Below are 20,639 nucleotides of genomic sequence, written 5' to 3'. Positions count from 1 at the left end.
TAATGAAACGTTACAGCAGATAAGTATTTTTGAAGCAGGGTTTTCCGTACCTTGTTTGGACGCTGTACCTGGCCTTTGCCGAGCTTGCAAAAGGCGCTTGCTGAAGTGGATTGCCTCTGGGTTAAACTGTGTATTCAGCATGGAGAATCCACCATGGATGAAGATTTATTGATTGCAATTCCAGATGGTTTAATGAACTGTGAGGGGCGCTCAGGGCCCGACTGAATAATAAATTTGGCCGGAGGCCTCGTCCGTGGGTGGACAAAAGTTACCTACGTAAGGCCGGCTGGAAAAACATGAACGGTTACATGCATCCCAGTGCCGCAGCTAGGAAGTGGCTATGAGCCACCTCCCCCCAAAAGACGAGGCCGCCAAACCATGAATGGAAAAATATTAATGATTAACGCACCCCACAGTGGCGCAAGCCACCTACCCGAAATATTGAAAAATGAATGAAAATGAAAACTGAGACACGGCCTGTCACCCAGAGCATGACTGTGCTGGAGGAAAGAGCCCAGCCTCTCCAGCCCGACCACCCATCCTGCAGAAATAAATAAGAACCGCTCAGCACTCAGGTAAAAAAAAAACCTTACTCATATATTTTTAATTTTTAGGGAGAAACCTCAGGGAATCCGTGGCTAAGGGTAGCCCTTCCTCCAGGCTCTAAGCGGTCAACTCCTGTTTTGGCCTCCCAGCGCTTGACAGCGTGGATTCTCCTGCACAAAAGCAACCGTGTTTACTGTGTGATTGTTAGTACTTTAACCGGGGTCTACATTAGTGGGTGCAGCTCATTGTAAATAACACGTTGTGCTTGGTGCAGCTGCTCATAGTGGGAGAGGGCTGTCTGTCGTGCACGAGCGTACTCTGTAGTCAAAGTACGCACATTGAATTGGGCATTTACAATACACGTGCCAAAAGTATAGTTGAGGATTGGTGCCTCTTTAAACGAGGAAAGGGTGGTGTCTTATGCTGGCTGTTTAGAGTCAGTACAAAGCTAGTGCATTAAGATTTCCCCCTGGGGCATCAACACTAAGATTTGCAGGCACCGTAGTGTATTGAATAGTTTTATTGTTTTAAACCTTCTTCTTTTATTCTGTATTAATAAATATTATTATTACATGGTCACAGTGTGTATTGTGCTATTTTGGGATGATAAACTGTGTGTGCAACCCCCTCACCAATTTTTCAAATATAAAGAACCTGTGTGTGGACCAAGTTAAATTGACCTTCTATTTAGTTGTCCCAGCTTGACTGAAACTGGCATAGTCAGGCTATAACTCTATTTATATTCAGAAAGAATTGATTCCTTTTCCTGCCTCTTGATCTAACTTAACCCTTTATATGCTACATAGAGTTAAAACAAGCTTTTGCATTAAGCCTTTTTCTAACTGACTGGATATCAATGTTTTACAGACAACATTAACACACAGCGAGCAGCAACTGCTCCTCAATAATAACTGTGGAGACTATTCTTCTCAGGAACTAAATCGGAAACAAAACAACATATCAACATCCAGTTGGTGTATGTCAGTGATAACTGTGTGATCCATTTATAATAACCGTGTGGCTTCCAATGCTTTATCGACAGTGCTTGTGCAGATATAGTTTCTTACCAAAAATTATTTTACATGGCATGGTGCAGCCCCCTTTGATATTTGCATTTGACATTGACAGCATTCTGTCTCATTGTTGGAGGAGGAAAAAGGGGGAACAGATGGTTATGTATTTGATGCAAACTGTAAAATCAAGGTGCTCTGTAGTACTTTGGAATCATTTGCTTGGCACTTGAAGCAGATAGAAAACGCTTCCCTTCTGATTTCTAATCACTACGGTGTGCTGTTAATGACTAAGGAGGGTTGCTCTGTTTTAACCATTAAAATCCTTGTAACAGGGTTTGGGTGTGTGTGACTTTCTTTCTAGGGGAACATTTTTGTCCTGTCTAATCTTGCGCAGATGAGCAAAACTAGAAAGTTACTGATGTATTGACTTAATAACGCTAAGTTGCTAAAGATCTTTAACAACAAACCACAATTTCAAGAAGTATGTTAAGAACATACATCCACTACCACAGAGTAGTTGCAGTTGTACTACTATTGCCCCTTAGTACAGAACCATTGCTATTTAGCCAGGTAAATGTTTGGAGTTTCCTACATTGTGTAAAAACTTGATATTATTATAATTGCTATGCATATTTATGCAATAACTGCTTCCAACACTCTAGGATAACTCATTTTGAAACCTTAGAATTCGAAATCATGAAACAGATTTTAAATGAACAAGAGTATTTGGAGTGTTATTTAATTTACATACAGGAGCCTTCAGCTACAATCAGTATTATGCCTGTATCAACACAAGAGATATATTACTTCATTGCATTTGTTCACACATTTCTAAATGAGCAGAACCATTGGTATTGAAGGATATGTTCTGAAACAAGACCATTCAATTAGTGTGTTTTAGACTCTTATAATAATGGACCACCCAAAGCAGTCTTTACCACTGAGCAGCAAACTGCATTGCTACTGTCATCTGGAGGTTCAGTTACCATGGTAGCAAGATCTATGTTGTCTCCACGACTACCGAACTGTGTTGTAACTTAATACTGGTTCCCTCAGTAAACAAATATCTGATTTTAAAGAAAGGAACAGGAGGAAATCTGAAGCGATTAATTGTTTTAATTACCTGGTTTAGGGTAGGAAACAAGCTACTACATGCTTACTGATTATTCTAGGAATTATTGTTTCAGAAGACTCCTCCATACTCATTGTGAGAGAAGCATATCTATGATGCTCAGGCTTCAATGTACAAATCAACCATTGATTGATTTTTTTTTTTTTTACTCTTCTTAATGAGCTACTGAGTTTCTGTCAGAAACTTTGATCAGCTTTACATTTCACAACAATGCTCTTGCTTTCCTAATAACAACAAATGGGGAGGGCATCTCAGGAAAAATATGTTAGATATAAATATTCACGATTAGTTAGATGGCATCTGTGTAAAGCAGTAAATAATAATACCATAATCCTGGATTTGAAAAAAGTGTATGGCAATATTTTCCCCTGAAATACTTCTTTAATCTTTGTTTAGTCATTTTATCTGCCTGCCTTTATGCCAAAACACAAAACTGGAATAACTAGGATATCTAGCAACTTTGAAGTACTGGTGAATCATTATCTCGGTCTCCAATTTTTTGTGAAATCTTGATGGGTTTCTTATTTAATAGAAAATTAATGTAAAAATACAACAGCGAGAAGCATCATTCTGTAGAATCTTTAAATAATTACCTGAACAATGAAGAGAGGTCTTCCAGAAATACAATCAAAGAGTCTGCATGGTAATTAAGAAAACTGTTTTTTAATAAGATGTTTGCTTTTTTAGCCATTAAGTTGTTTAGGGGTCAATTTGCTTCACCCTGACAGGATAATCCATTTTACAGCACTGGGGAATCACCCTGAATTCCATCAAAAAAGCTGTTGGGCTAGAACACGCTGTGCTAGATTATCAACCCTATTTATTCTCTTCATAGCACCATTTAAAAAGAAAGCACCCAGTAAAGTTGCCAAGTAGGAGAAAAAAGAGAAATGTGTAAGTAGTTTTAGAATAGATACTGGTGTTTTTTGTTTGTTTGTTTTTTTTCCTTTCACAAGAAAGTGGCCTAATGACGATTTGGAACTCACAACCACTCATAATAACAGAGGTAAGGATATCAAAGAGTATCTTGATTATTTTTTAAACACAAGGCCAACACTGTGTGTGTTAAAGCTTGTTTGATATATAGTATATTGCTTGGCACTGTGCAACACACTCTGACTCTAATCACATGATCGATAAAGTGCTGTATCTGCCACTGTTAAATTAAACAAGCCTGTTGTTTAACATTTAATACATCTATGTTGTGCCACAAAGTTTAATAAACAGCTTCTAGTAAACTCAAAAGGAGAAGGAAACAAGAACACCTGTCTCACTATGTTGTATTCCCAGGTGGTTGAAGATTAGCATCACCTCCTCATGACCTCATGACTCCCTGACTAATTGGATGAATCTAATATATATAAGATACAGGAGTGTGCAACACTACATGCACATTTGACATTACTTACAGTATATCTAAATTGTGGGAAACATAGCACTCTGTGATTATACAAGTCATACAAGTTGCTAGGAGTTAAATGATTCATGTTTTGATTTGTTTTTTACGTACAGCAGTGGTACAGCTTACAGGTGGATATAAAGAATTCTCCACTGAGTTCTTCATTAACATTATGCTGATCTACACAGAAACCAGCGGAAGGTTTTATTTCAAGATAAATAACTTGTAAGTAATATTTTAATGTAATACAAATATTTTACTCATTTGAGCAAATTGCCAGAAATAGAGAAACAACAGCTATAATTTACATATATGCACATAAACTTACATGACTGATTACTGGGCTTTACTGTGGGTGTGCATGTTGATTTCAAATATGCACAGATGTTTGACTTGACGGCTTTATCTGTGCTTTCCATTTTGAAAGCCTAGTGCATATTAGTTTTAATTTGCATTTTAATGGCAGGTCGGTTTTATTATTTTGCAGCTGCAGCTTTTGTCAAGCAATTTAGGGGAATGTGCGTAAAAAAAATGAAATTAAGTGATATACATTGATACAGGGTGTACATTTCTGAAATATGAAGAAAATAGGGCTAATGGATGTATGAATATGCTGATATAGACATTTTTATTCCACGCTCCCCTAATGGGCTCTGTGAAATTGTTATATTGTAGTATTATACATGTAAATTTGAAGGCTGAATGGTATCTGAGTAGGTCTTCTGAGTGCATTATAGGCTACATACTGTATTACGAACAGGTATATTAAAAAACAAAATTGTCTAATTATGCCTGCTTCTTTTTCCTTAGAGTATGATCTGAATCCTTTTCTTAATTACGATTGTGGGCCCTTGTACAGTTAAAGACTGTTGAACACTACTAAGGAGTAGAGAGGGTATTTAACTGGTCAAACAGTGATGAATCAAAATTGCTCTTTGTGTACCAAGGTTATGAAAGTCAAACACCCAATAGTTATTGTGAGTCTCTGGATTTCTGTCTATATAAAAATAGGCAGTATTTAGATGTGCTGCCATTTAGAGCAGTTAAATAAGGTTATCTAGCAGCTGAGATGTATTGTTATTGTTTTTAGAAGCAGAACGTATTTTTTCTGCTTGTTGAGAAATGTTGTAACACTTCATTTTAGCATCCAAATAGCATATACCATGCATTTCCATATGAACAACTACACATTTTCACATATTATTATTATTATTATTATTATTATTATTATTATTATTATTTATTTCTTAGCAGACGCCCTTATCCAGGGTGACTTACAATCGTAAGCAAATACATAGATGTATTTTTTTTTTATTCATGCTAAATACATAAGGTGTGGCCCTGTTCATGGTAAATTAATGTTAAGTAGGTGGAACATATTCCATTTTATAATCCAGTTGCTTGCCGCTCTTCGTGTCCGATGGCAGTGTTTTTATCAGGTGAGCCACTGGGGACCCTTGTGTTTACATGCCTTCTGAAATCCAAAACAACAGATTTATGTTTTTTTTTTTTTTTTTAATGAATACCCGAAAAACCGTAAAGAGCAGTGTTATTGAGATCTGACACTGTTTAAATCACTGAAATTTAAAGTTCCCAACCATCCTCCTAGGGCCCCTGAGATTAACTCTCAAAATCCTTATATTTGTAATCACTGAAGCTCACATCTCTACCCAGCAACAGCAGTGATTGCCGATTACAGGTTATGCATTAGATTAATTGTAAAAACTGCCTATTAGCTAGAGCGGTTTATATTATTCAAAAGTACAGAAATGTACAGATTTTTTTATCTAGTTTGTTTCTTTTAATGTGTTTTTAGACTGTAATTGCTTGTGTTGTTGCATAGGAATTACATTGTCAAAATACAATCACGTGTTTAAATTCAGTGTCATTACAAGACGCTACTAACCTTTTTTATTTTGTTGAACATGTTGTTGCATTGTAACTACACAACCATGTGTGTAATTACAGGAGGCTGTGTGGTCCGGTGGTTAAAGAAAAGGGCTTGTAACCAGAAGATCCCTGGTTCAAATCCCGGCTCAGCTACTGACTCATTGTGTGTCCCTGAGCAAGTCACTTAACCTCCTTGTGCTCTGTTTTTCCGGTGAGACGTAGTTGTACGTGACTCTGCAGCTGATGCATAGTTCACACACCCTAGTCTCTGTAAGTCGCCTTGGATAAAGGCGTCTGCTAAATAAACAAATAATATTACAGTGGAGTTACAGACACTTCGTTCTACTGTGTCCTTTTAATTAGGCAAATAAAGTTTTAGCTTTGTGAAATTTTCAGCTGACAATTGACTGACTAAGAACTAAACCATGGAAATCAAATGGTTTGCTTGAACTTTGAACATGTGTTAGTTCTTCCGCATTTTAAAGTGGGTCACAATGATGATTGCCAATGGTATTGATTGCTATATTTAGGAAATCATCATCTATTTTATAAGTATCAATGCATTGATTGTACAATACCTGCTGCAGATCATAGTGACTTCTTTTTGCATTGTTTGAGTGAACATTAGATATAAATCCAACAGCAGTTGGAGCATCCTGGATAAAAAATAGTTAACCCTAAAATCTCTTGGTACATAGTATTAGACCCCTTGTTTTCTAGTATAGCTCCATAGAGCTGCATGGTAAACATTGCACACTCTTCCACCTTCTGGGAATTTGAGCCAGGGATTTAACCCCCAGAAGCCAATTAGAGCTTTTTATTCTTTGTTGATGGGCTCATGCACTTATGTCACTGCTGGTTAGCTAGGAATATGTAACCTTTTCAATAAAGGGTACAGACTGAATAAAATAGTGTATTTTTATTATAGGATCAATGTTTGACACTATTGTGACATAAATGTGTAAAGTGACTTAATGAAGAAACAAATTACTTTCATGTATCAACTTGAATGTGATCATTATCATGAATTAACAGCCAGCACAGGGTTTTGTTTACATGATATATCAATATAAATTCAGTATGAAAAGGACTATAAGAAAAAACTATTTGTAATATAAACATGTAAATGTCCTGGTATGCCTATCTGGCATCAGAGCAAATTCTGCTGAAAATTTGAAACATTGCAGATGGTGACCTGAGACCTCGGGATAATATATTGAGCATGTGTGTGATAACGAACCTCATAGAAGTCCATTATCACCTAGTAATGGACATGGGGTTAGCTATTAGATAGAACTGGCTAGAAGCTGCAGTTCGGGCTCGACAAATATTGTCCTTACTTTAGATATGCTTTTCTGGTGAAGTGAGGGAGTGTACAGTAGCTAAGCACAGAACCTATTACTTTTTTGGACTGCGATTTTAAAGCTTACTGGCCGCTATATCAGAATGTGTACCCTATACTGTGTTGGCCCACCATCTGCCCTGAGATATTATAGAAAGGTAGGTAGAGAAACGTGAAGACGAATTTGTTGTTCAAGTTCATCCCCAACATGCCTAATTTGACTGAGAGTTGGGGATTGTGGTGGCCAGGGAAGGTGGAGGGGTGCATTATCATCTTGAAAGTAGGCATGACTATTGTTGACTTAATCTGCAACCATGCTTAATTATACACCAAACTTTACAATCAATCAGATCGCTCCATTGCCATAGGATATGTCACGATATACTACAGCTTTTGATTTCTGTTTATGAAATGGAATTAGTTTAAATTGAAAAAAAAAAAAATCCATCACTATGGTAACAGTGCAGATTACCGTAGAAGAAAGCAAAGTAAAAAGCAAAAATGTCTACATTTATTCGAGTATCCCAGAAATGAAACCAAAATAAAGTAAATGGAACACGTATATATATATAAAGTAATAACGTATAATAGCAATTACTTGTTTTTAAGTGCAAAGTGCAGCGAAGTAGAAGGTAAACAGTCCAAATTCTAAAATTTGAATTCTGAATGTTTACCTCCTTCTTCACTACACGTGAAAACTATGTATTGCTTTAGTAAACTATGGCATTTGTTCAGCCTTCCAGAGTAATTAAGGGAATCAAATTATACCAGGAGAACTTTCCCCACACCAGGGCAATGCCAAATCCAGTCGGGTAGACTGGTCTTAATAAAGTGTCTGAATTCTTCCATAATTAAATGATTTTGTTCAAATGTGTTATCTGAAAAATCAAATACTGTGTACAATCCACAGTGTTTGCCCTTTTAATGTTCTTTTGGGATGCCTGAGCTGCTAAGTTTGTTTGGGGGAAAAAAACCTAAGAAAAAATGGCCTGCTGTGTAAGGGAGTATGGCTTCAAACAATTATATCAGCTGAGGAATCAATATTATTTTCACGTCTCCCATAAACGCACACAATACAAATTTAAAAAAAGTTAATAAAACCAAATTGTGTTCCTTTTCATTTGTTTACAGTGTCCCAGGAAAGATGAAAGTTGCGGTGTCAGCATCATTGGTCAATATTTCCATTCATTACTTGAGAAAGAGAGCCCTGCTGGATTAATAAAAAATTGTAGGGCATTGGTTACTTGGAGACCAAATGTGCGTCTAATTCCAATGGAGGCACATTCCCTTTAACGTTATGTATACATAATGTATACTGAATAATGTTAACGTAACATTATTCAGCAGGTTTCATTCAACTTTACGAAGCAAAATTTGTTAATTCTATAGGGTGATGCAAAAGCTTTGGCCATAGCTGTAGTTGTGTTATCATTCTTGTGACATGCTTTGTAGTGACAACAAAAATACCCAAGCTTCAGTTTGATTTTATAATTAGGTTTAGGACATTCATCCACCAATCAGCAAGCTCGTTTGCAGGACACTACAACACGGTATTCGACTGCCAAACTTTCAGATAGAACTTCAAGATTTCAAACAGCGAAACAGAAGGAAAGCAAAACAATGAAAAGGTAAATAAATCTGTGAATTAGAGATTTAAAATAGCAATGCAGGCGCTGTTTTATTACTCAAGCGGTAACCGTCTATGTTCCCATATGAAAAGAAAACACATTTTAAATTTCTGTTTGGGTATGCATACAGTAAACAGCAGTACTAATATTTTTTTGTTTCTCGTGCCATGTCTGTACTGTATTTAATTTTTGTCCAAATGTTTTTTGTTTGTTTTTTAGGATTTTTTTAGGTATTACAATAATTCACTGTCTTATACATATTTTTAATATTTCTATTTAGTAGTAGTCATTTTTGGTGCCACTGTACAACATAAGAGCATCCTTAAAGGGTTAATGAATTACCAAGCAAGGAACAGGATGTGAGCAGACATTCCATCAGGTAAAGCACGATATTGATTGATCTCCCCAGTTCAGTTCAATATCACCTTTACCACATGAGGAGGGTGGAAGCTGGAACACTAATTGACGTTGTGAATTCCCAGTTTATCAGTTACCTGTTGGCAACTATATATACAAGTCATTAGCTACAACCTTTAAGTTTCCACTTCCCTTGTGTCGCTATCTATCTATCAGAGGAAGCCTTTCTTTTTTCCAATACCCTGAAACACAGTAGTTTCTCTCGAGTTCATTTGTGAACTTCAGGGTCCCTTATCTCTCATTTAGAATATAGTTACAGTATAACGTACAGAATATTACAGATTTTTTTTTCATATACAATACTAAGAGACAATTCAGTCTTCAATTAAACCCTCTTTGTTAGTAGACCTGTATGCACTGTCAGGCGTTGGATTTTCATAAATTATAATGATCGTGTCACTGTTTAGATCAGCTACAGTTTCGTTTGCAGGCATACAATTAGCAATCACATGCATACTTTAAGAGTAATACTAGAATAAAACCTAGCTGGGGATCTGTTTTAATGAAGTGTATAAACCTTTACTGTATTTTTATTGTGTGTAGTAATGCTAAGAATTAACCGTAAAGAGCAGTGTTATTGAGATCTGACACTGTTTAAATCACTGAAACCAGGTGACTGCTGTAATTAATCAGCTTGAAGAGGCTTTGAAATAATTCCAATGATAGATTTGAAGAGTTGATATTGTTTATTAGATTAGCTGCTATGACACAGAGTGTGTCACAGCTAAGCTAGCAAACAGCATCCACTCAGATCTATGATCACGATTGCCTTGATTAACACAGCAAAAATATATATTTTGATATTGAGTAATTTTTATTAACTATAACAGCAAAAGCAAAATGTATTTTTATATCTATATTGCTTTTACAAGGAGTGATGGAGTGATGTGAATTATGCTGGAGAGTTGTCAATAATATGTTTGCATCGTCCAACTCTAACCTATAATCATTCATTTTGTGTGCATAAGTGCATACAGCTACAAACAGACTTTAAAAATTAACTTCCATTAAATAATTTTTAAATCAAAATCTAATTTAATTGCATTTGGATATCTGTTTTTGTGTTGTGTTTTTATTAACTGGCTTAAAATTCTCCATATACTTTTTATTGTTCCGATAGGAATGGGTATTTGAAGATCTATTTTTATTATTCTTCAAGGAAGATATGATTAGCACAACTTTTCAATAAGGGAGATGTAGTGATAAATAGTTTCCATAGTGATAAAATAAATTACTGTTGATTTATTAGTTCAGCTGTGATGTTCAATTATTTAGTTCTACATTTGCATAAAAACTATTTTGATGGAGTTAATCTAGCATAGATACGAGTTCTGACACTGCTGTCTGCATTTGCATTGAAATCTCTGTGTAATAGGCTCCATATTGGGGCCCATATTCCTATTATGCAGTAAACCAAAACATAGACTTTCACTTTGGTTGCAGCCCTGCAATGTCACCAACCAAATCTCATATACAATCAATCTGCCAAGTTTACATTAAGATTTGTATGCACTGTTTAATCTATTTCCATATGTAAATTAGTATGTCACATATCATTTGCATATAATTATTTTTATATTTTCTGATATTACTCTTGTATTTCAAAAGAGCAAAGCCTAATATTACATTTAAATCATTTACATATCCAGATTAGGTTCAAAATAAATCTTTACTTGCTTCTACAGCTATGGCCAAAAGTTTTGCATCATCATATAAAGAATTCACTAATTTTGCTTCATGAAGTCAAATGAAACCTGCTGAATAATGATATGTTAATATTGAATTACAAACCGCTTCGTAGTTTTCCATATACTTAATGTCACATTTCAAAATCTAACATAATACTGTACTATTATTATGGCTTCCGGTAGACTTTGGTAATATAATTTTGTAGTTTATTTGATTACATGATGATCTAAATTATGTTCATATAATTTTTTCTTGTCTCAATCCTAAAATTTTAGGTGATGCAAAACTTTTGGCTATAGTTGTACTTAGATAAATATAAAATAGCGCTATGGAAAATGAGTTTTAGATTCTGAACTTTAAAATGTAAGGATGAAGGCATTACAATACTTCATGAGAGGTTGCCTGTGGTGTACAAGACACTGCAAGCATTTTTTCTTGGTCTACCCACTAAATCGACAGTGTTAGCAGTTGTGTTTTATCACCCATGTTTATAGGAAAAATGGGAAAATGTTTCCACAGATAGATATCTACTTAAGGAAAATCAGAAATCTGTAGCAACTGTGGAGTTTTTAACTGTGTGTGTTGTCAGTTTCAGAAACAGTGCTGCTGAATCCTGATCTCTTTCACTTATGTTTATAAAAACTATAATGTAAGAACATTTTTTTGAAATGCAGGTTTTACTTATTGTTTTAGGTAAGTAGATTATTGGACAGTAATTAACAAATGAGTCCAAAACGGGAAGAGATACTCTTATTAAAACCTTTTTTACTGAGGCACTGAAAAGGTTAAACACAGTTCCAGCATAGGGAAGCCAGATGTTATCCCTAGAACATGTACTTTGTAATGGTCGTTTGATACATTTATATCACTTATTGTTAGTGTGATACATGGGTCAGTTCTTTAACACAGAAGATTGATTATATAAAAACAGATGGGTTGTTTCCATAAAATGTGTTATAAAATATTTATTTTCTGGTTTGTATTAATGACATCTAATCAATTATTTATCTAGCATTTCCTCACAAGCCCTTGGTCCTATTAGGCATGCTTCTCCTTTACAGTGAACATACGGTACTGTATGAACATTTGCTGATAATAATACTAGAAAGTAAGATAGCTCGATAACTGACCCTATGCTGCTTGCAGCTGTGATAGACTCATATTGTAGTCTATGATGGTTTAGTGATAAAGCAGTATTTAAGTATGACAGTATTTCAAGTTTACATTTAAAAGGTCAATGCATGAAGTCTCAGAGATGTTGACCTTCTGCCATGAACAACCAATAAAAAAATGAATTTATAGAAATTTTATTTGGTGCCAAAACACAGATATCACAGTCATTTTCCAATACACATCAGCCTGCTACCTAATGTTTAATTCGCAAGCACAAGGGAGCCCGCTGCTCCTTAGCAACCAGTATGGTTTGGAGAGTCAGTTATGCATTTGATATGTTTTATTTCACTGTAATTTGTGGTCCCTATGGGTGGCATTTGAAAGTATTCGTCACACTGAATGGAGTCTGTTTCAGTTCAAATAAATCCATTGTGTTAAAAATGAAATAGCACTGTGACGTAAAAGTAAATGTGCCATCCAGTTACCTTGGGATGTCCTTGAAGTGAAGAATGCTGTTGCCAGTTTCTCTAGAGGCATAGCACTGGGTTCATAAACATCCATGTAATGTGTACAGTTGAAATTAACAGCGCACTTGTTGAGAATATGGGCTTTAGGCTGTGGCAACTGATATTTCAATACAGTAGCACAATTGACTGTACATTCTTCATATACCCATTGTATGACTGATTATAGAGTTTGCAAAGGTGTTCTAATTAAAGCTTTGTAAACATTTTCCAAACCAAGGTTTTCTTTTGGTTTTCGATATGTAACAGGGTGGAGACAGGGTGTGTGAACTATGCATCAGCTGCTGAGTCACTTACAACTACGTCTCCCCCGAAAGACGGAGCACAGGGAGGTTAAGTGACTTGCTCAGGGTCACACAATAAGTCAGTGGCTGAGGTGGGATTTGAACCTGGGACCTCCTGGTTACAAGCCCTTTTCTTTAACCACCGGACCACACAGCCTCAATTGTCTGCATTCATGGTTATAGAGATTTTAACCTCATGTCATTTCACTGACAGAGGACAGAATCTGTAACAGCAGTGCATCACACAACACTGCCCATTACACAAACTTTGTTTTCACTTTTTCCAACCACAATAGTTCATTCCTCTTAGCCTTTCATTTGTGTTTCGTACAGTAACAACTGGCAATATTTTTAGATTGTTACGCTTCCCTTTGTTTTACAGTATATACATTTTCTTTAGCATTTTTCATGCACATCTTCCACATGAATGTAAATATAATTAACACAATTCTAGAAATTGTTATTAGAATCCGACTTTAATGGCCCTATATTGGGTAGTACTTGAGTTTAGGGATCCATTATATGCTTCACATTTACAATACTTTTCTTAACTTTTCTGAAATACTTGTAACGGTGGTAAATGTATCAATTGGTATATTGACATATCATAATATTAAGATACTGTAATATGTAATTTTACTCAGCAGGAATATGGGCCATCATCTTCCTCTGCTGCTCCTGCTGATCATGTGTAAAAGCCTGGAGGCTTGGAATTGCACAGTAAGCTGTAAATGCACAAACTTCACCAGCTCATGCTGTGGACCTCAGAAAACTCAACATCTCCCAATAATTGGAAATCAAAATGCCACTGAATTAGTTTTGGATTCCTGTGGAAGCTTTCCCATGGATAATAAAACGTTGCAGAACTTCATCTCGCTGAAGGAACTGACAGTTAAGAGAACCAACCTCCTTTACCTTGATGCTCATGCATTCCATGGCCTTCCCATGCTGCAGACTTTAAACCTAACAGAAGTCAACCTGAGTAATGCAGCAATGCATCAAAACGCCTTTGCCGGCCTGCCGATAAGAAGATTGTTCCTCGCGAACAACCGACTGGATCAGATCCGACGTGGGATGTTTGCTGGTCTGATGAATCTGGAGCATCTTGACCTTTCCGGCAACGGCCTCAGGTCAATTGAGGAAAAAGCATTAGCGAACTTAGTGAGCCTTCGCTTCCTCAATCTGGACAACAACCACTTTGTCACGATTACCCCTTACTGGTTTGGCGTAATGTTCAGGAATAACTCCTTTCCTGTGGTGAGTCTCATTGGAAATACATTGACATGTCAGTGCAAGTACAGAGGAATGGCCCTACCTGAATACCAGTGGTTCAGCAGATCTGTGATTTTAACCAAATCCTCATGTATGGTGAACCAAGCTGTTGAAGAATGCAGCCCACCCCAGGTTGAAGAGGTCTATAAAGAAGTGACTGTGAGGGATCTGCAGCCTCTAACTCTGTCTTGCCTACTCAGTGGGTTTCCTCGCCCAAGGGTTAGTTGGATACTTCCCAGTGGATTACAATTATTTAACAAGTCATTTCCTCCATTTTATAATGAAGATGGAACCTTGCATGTACAAGTAGTGGAAGCTAAGTTTGCTGGACTTTACGCTTGCATGGCTACAAATGTGGAAGGGACAGCTGTTAGCTTGCTTAACATTGTGGTGTCACCCACTCCCAAGCCACCCTTCATCACCACCCGACCTGTCACCGCTCCTACTCCTCAGACCCCTACAATCAGCAAGAGTCTACGGGTATTGCTGTGGACAGCAGTAGTCTTAATATGCATCATTTTTCTTATCATACTGTTTTGCATCTTAAGAGTCGCCTGCAGGTACATAAAGCAGCACCTCCGCAATGATGTTTCCTTCAACAGGTTTGTTGATACTCCAAATATCCTAACTCTTCCAGAGAACCCCCAGTCCATCCCTCATATAGAGGACAGACATGGCCATGTGCATTGGTCAAGGGAGAATGGTGATGATACTGTCCCAAGAGTGGCCGAGCACGCTGATGGAAGCTACCCACCCCATCAACAGACTGTTACAGAACTTGAAAGAAGAACTCAATTATAAACTGGTGTATGATAGGACAAAATGTACATCTTGGTTCTGCTTTCGGAACACATTTAATAGTGTGGCAATATGGACAGAAAACACTTTTTAAATTTCAAAATGTAGTACTAAAATTAGGCTAATGTTTAGACATTTGAGTTCTTTCAGATTCAATAGGTCTAATAGGTATAATTAAATACAATTTAAATACATATTGAATTATTGTAAGTATAGTATAAATATATTTAAAAATATTTAAGTAATTTATATAAATCTAGTGGTTTGATGTATGTGTTTATCAGTAAGGATTACATTGTATTGCAAATGTGCTGGATTTAAATTAATTTTAGTTGTTTCCTTTACTATCTTATACTGTTTGCAACCATTCATGGTGGTTATGCATGTTGCTGTTCCAATATACTTTATTATTATTATTATTATTATTATTATTTTGAGAAACAATAATACAACTTTAATATTGTAGGAAAAAACCCAAACCGCTCAGAATAAAAGGAAAATTATAAGACCCATTTAAAAAAAGGCAATTAAAATGATATTTTAGGTTACTTTCTCTTATTTATAAAATGTATATTGTTTCTTAATACCGGTTTTATTTAATGTGACAATAAAAAAAAACATGTTTAATGCACTGCCTTTGAAAATCAATTGAGTTATTTTTAATTGATGCTGTAATGTGCTGCACAGTCTGGTTGGTTATTTATGTGCAGAAAAACCCACAAAGCCAGTCACAGCCATGCATGAACGCACAACCCGACATCCTGCTGCTCATTGTCATTCAGTTCTTACTCTGTTCTTTTATGCAGCTCGAATGGGACCGCTGAGACTATAAGTATATGTCAATGGATTCTAACCTCTGTTTTTCTAAATTTCTGCAATCTTTTGTTATAAACCATCCACCACCCAGAAAGCTCAATTTGCACTAGCAGGGCTGTACTTACTTTTCAAAAGACTATATGTTTTTCAAACACTACAGTTTTTTAAAACTACTTTGCCAGACTACTTTTTAGGACCTGTACGTAATATCCAGTTGGATCACCGTCTACCCAAGGGGTGGCCAAAATTAGCCCTTCCACTCCTGGTCTTTGTTCCAGCCCTGTTCTAATTGAATCAATTAAACCTCCATCCAGGTCTGTGATTGGACACCCTTGGTCTACCCTGATCACAGCATTGACACAATGTGGCTCCACAAGGTTCTGGAAGGTGTTTTGAGGGATAAAAATCAATTTGGTAATTAATAGTTAGTGCAAAGAATTAGAAGCAGGCAACCACACAAGGAATGTGTTCAGCCTTCCAGAATAATTAAAAAGGTTGTGAACATTTAATCCTGAAACCTGCTTTATCAACCAACCAATAATACACCAATTAAGGCACCAAAGACACTTCCAACATTAAGGCCACCATTTTCATTCCCAACATACCAAGCATCTTTTAAATTAACTCTCTTATGAGACTATCATGGTGTAACCTACCAACCTTTTGGGTAGTTTAACATATATTTTTCAAACTAAATTAGAACACAGTGAATTAGATCGATGGTTAAACTGTTCAATAAAGTGTTAAATAAACAGGCTAAACTTTTTCAATAGTGAAAATCCTATGATTAATTTGTTACAAGAAATAGGCTTTTGTCATAAGGTCTAGCCCCTATTTTGTTGTTCTCTTGACTGGCATTTATAGAGGGGTTTCACTATATATGGAAAACCTGAGGCCTTGTTATTCTGCACATTATTATTATTATTTGTTTATTTAGCAGACACCTTTATCCAAGGTGACTTACAGAGACTAGGGTGTGTGAACTATGCATCAGCTGTAGAGTCACTTACAATTACGTCTCACCCGAAAGACGGAGCACAAGGAGAATAAGTGACTTGCTCAGGGTCACACAATAAGTCAGTGGCTGAGGTGGGATTTGAACTAGGAATCTCCTGGTTACAAGCCCTTTTCTTTAACCACTGGACCACACAGCCTCCACATGAGTTCTGTTTTAAGTGTCAGTTACCTTTCTAGGTGAAATGGTAGCGGTATCAAAAACACTCAACTATTATTTTAATTAAAGTCATCAAACAATATTCATATCCAGTCTGCTTGTCTTTGTTTATACATTTGTTTAAACTTTTATGTTTTACTTTTTAGTTGTTTTTTTCTTACATGTTTAAATTACACACTGAGCATTTGAAATTGTACTCACAGGAAGCACAGCTAATTAGTATTGCTGGTGTTTATACAATGAACTTTGCAGGTTACTTTCTCAGGTAAAATATAATATTAGTAGTTGCCTGCTTCATTACTATTTATCCTGAGGCTAACTTGGGCAGTATAATTAGCAGTGCAGTATTATTTCTCCCAGTGTTGTAAAGACTGCAGTCATGTCAAAGGTTATAATTATAATGATTGCTGCTTAGCCTCATTGAATGTTATATATCATAATAATACTGTTTTTAAATTAGCATGTCAATACTGTGCACATCCCTTTTTGTACTTGTATTATTAAAAAAACAGATGGTTCAAAGAAATTGAAATTTTGGAATAGCTCACCACACTAATAAGTTATATATAACTATATTTAAATCAGTATAATTTACTATTTTTAAATCAGTATATTTTTCATGATGCATCCACGTGAGTGGGGCGTGATCACTCACCAGGGTGAAAGATCTACCCAACAAATAATATTTCAAAGATTCAAGTGCCCATTCACGTATCGCAAGGCACTCTTTCTCCACAATTGCATAATTATTTTCTCTGTCTTCCAGCTTCCTGCTCAAAAACAAAACCTGGTGTTCGACACCATCCACTCGTTGGGACAAAACGGCCCCTAGCCCATCCTCGGAGGCAACCATTTGCACTATAAATTCCTTATCCAAATCTGGGACCACTAGAACAGGGTCACTACACAGCATCCCTTGTAAGATCGTGAAAGCGTCCTCAGCACTTTCAGTCCACCTGACCATATTTGGCCCTCTACCCTTGGTCATGTCTGTTAGAGGAGCAGCTATTGCAAAATATCCAAGACCCATCAAGTCTGGACCACTCACTTGAGGACTCTTCTATGACCCCTAGTCTCAACATCTTCTCAACCTCTTCCTTAATGGCTGCCCTACGTGCCTCAGGGATCCTATACGGTCTTATGTTTACCCTCTTTCCTGGTGCTGTGACAATGCCTTGTGTTATCATCTGTGTCCTACCCGGTATACCTGAAAATACCTTCTTATTCTTCTGTACAAACTCGGTCACTTCGTGTTTTTGTATGGGTGACAGTATGTCTGGAACGTGCACCTCTGGAGCCTCTATTGGAGAGTAGAGTAGGTTTCAATGGATACTAAGGCTTCTCTATCTCGCCATGCTTTCAATAAATTGACATGACATATTTGTTCCAACCTTCTGCGACCTGGTTGTCTTATTCTGTAATTCACCTCACCAACCCTTTCTATTACCTTTCTATTACTACGGGCCTTTCCACGTAGCTAGTAGTTTACATTCCACCGTGGGTACTAACACCAACACCCTATCCCCAGGCTGAAAGATTTGTAGAGTGGCTGACCTGTTATAAGTAAACCTTTGGTGTTCTTGTGCCTTTCTTAGGTGCTCCGTCACTATGGGAATTTCTGCCACTATCCTATCGTGCATCTGGGTGATATGTTCAATTACACTTTTGAAAGGGGTGGCTTCATGTTCCCAGGATTCACGTGCAATGTCAAGGATTCCCCGGGGGTGCCTACCATACAGTAATTCAAAAGGTGACAAACCAAGTGATGTCTGTGGTACCTCACATACGGCAAACATTAGATAAGGTAGCATAAAGTTCCAATTTTTTGCATCTTTGTCGATGGCTTTCCTAAGCATAGATTTGAGCGTCTTGTTGAACCTCTCAACAAGACTGTCATTCTGAGGGTGTGTGGCAAAGTGCCCCCCCTGTGTATGTTATGTTACGTGTTGTGTGTAAATGTTGGTGTATAGGCATTGGTACACGGGATATAAGCGGTCTGTGTTTCACGTGTGTGTAAATTGTATATTTGTATTTAGGCATGGGGATGGCACATCACATCACGTGCAAGTAAAAAGTAATATGTGAGCACGGGGAATTGCACTGTAATTAATTCACGTGCAGTTGTACCGAGATTCCAATTGAATGATTGACTAGCAATCGAATCTCGGTACAACTGCATAAAAGCTGCATGTTTTCACTCACTGGGGGTTGGTGTTCGGTGAGTGGAGAACGGGTTAGGAGACGGAGGGTATTTAAAAGTAATAATAGTAAAAGAAGCTCACCGTGTTTGTCTGTGTAGTTCGTTTTGTCTGTCTGTTTATTTTGGCGTGTAGTGCCGTGTCCTGTTTTGTGTTCTGTTTGGTAAACCTTTTTATTTTGTTAATAAACGCTGAGTGCAGCCATTGCACTCAGCTCAGCATCACCACCGTCTCTGTCTGTGTGTTTCTCTCTCTGGTCTGAGTTCCTCCCTGCAGCCATCTTTGTCACACGGTGGTATACAGAGGTTCGTAAATGTTTAATTTTCAAATGGCGACATAAGTCTACCGTTACCCTGGACATAAAAGGGGTTCCCTGGTCAGTGAGTATTTATTTTGGGAATCCAACCAGGCTAAACATAAGCATAAGTTCCTTTGCAAATCCCTTGGATGCCATGGTCCATAGTGGAACAGCTTCAGGATATCTTCTGGCATAATCAAGCACTACTAAAATGGATTGATGCCCCCTTGCAGACTTAGGTAGGGGTCCCACCAAATCCATTGCAATCCTTTCTAAAGGCTGGTTTGGGGGCAGTGTGTTGGCATTCAAGACATGAATTACTATGGTTAGTAATATCAGCATATACACCTGGCCAGTAAATCCTCCATAGCACCCTCTCTCGAGTCTTTTCCTTGCCTAGATGGCCCCCTAAAATGTGACTGTGAGCCAAGTCCAATACTGTCTGTTTAAAACTGGTGGGCACCAACAACTGCTCTATCACGTCTACCCCCAACTTATCAACCTGATAAAGTAAATCATTTTTCATCATGAAGCAGGGAACACCTACTGGCATGTTATCATTATGAACAGGGTTCCCGTTAATCATTTTTCCGTTTTCTCATGAGCGATACAATGTGGGGTCTTGGACTTGTGCTGTTCAAAATTAGTGGGGGAAACCTCTAAATCAGGCAAGTCTAATTCTGGGTTTACAGACTCAGCTGGTTCAATCCATTCGGTACTAATACTAGGTCTGGGTTCCTCACTGGTTACCGTTTTCTAACTCTGGTTCTTGACTGACACTGGGTTGGGGATACTCCCTCACCTCTTCCATTTGTTCTTCATTATCCTCACCCAGTAAAACCTTCAGAAGTGATTCAACAATAATCCCACCCTGTTTTACACCTGATGATGAGATGGACGACTCCTCCCTCTAACATTTGAATGGGTGGTTCCAAACAACCCAATTTTGCGCCTAACTTTGAGAGTCCCAATATTACATCATATGGTAACGTTGACACAACAGCAACTTGGTAATTAAGTGTTCCCACTTCTGTATGTATGTTTACCACAGAGGTCGGGTACTGGCGTGTGGCACCGTGGATGTACGTAATATTGATTCCCGGAGA

General features: G+C 37.2%; 1 protein-coding gene across 1 annotated transcript; it reads left to right on the top strand.

Moving 5' to 3' along the window:
• Positions 1 to 4,102: 4,102 nt before the first annotated feature.
• On the top strand, positions 4,103 to 15,638 carry LOC131698724 (leucine-rich repeat and fibronectin type III domain-containing protein 1-like protein). Its single transcript, XM_058992203.1, has 2 exons — positions 4,103 to 4,315; positions 13,625 to 15,638. The coding sequence occupies exons 1-2, from the start codon at positions 4,170 to 4,172 to the stop codon at positions 15,048 to 15,050; spliced, it is 1,572 nt and encodes a 523-aa protein (XP_058848186.1). The 5' UTR covers positions 4,103 to 4,169; the 3' UTR covers positions 15,051 to 15,638.
• The last annotated feature ends 5,001 nt before the right edge of the window (positions 15,639 to 20,639 follow it).

The sequence above is a fragment of the Acipenser ruthenus genome, chromosome 19, assembly GCF_902713425.1.
Source record: "Acipenser ruthenus chromosome 19, fAciRut3.2 maternal haplotype, whole genome shotgun sequence".
In the NCBI taxonomy this organism is placed as follows: domain Eukaryota; kingdom Metazoa; phylum Chordata; class Actinopteri; order Acipenseriformes; family Acipenseridae; genus Acipenser; species Acipenser ruthenus.
The sequence above is the reverse complement of the archived record's forward strand: the minus strand, read 5'-3'. Positions and strand labels throughout refer to the sequence as shown.

What these genes read in the sequence shown, in the direction of transcription:
- LOC131698724 (XM_058992203.1), top strand. Translation starts at nt 4,170, where the DNA reads ATGATTCATGTTTTGATTTGTTTTTTACGTACAGCAGTGGTACAGCTT. An exon ending in TATTTCAAGATAAATAACTT is followed by an intron (nt 4,316 to 13,624) that starts GTAAGTAATATT and finishes TTTACTCAGCAG; the next exon opens with GAATATGGGCCATCATCTTC.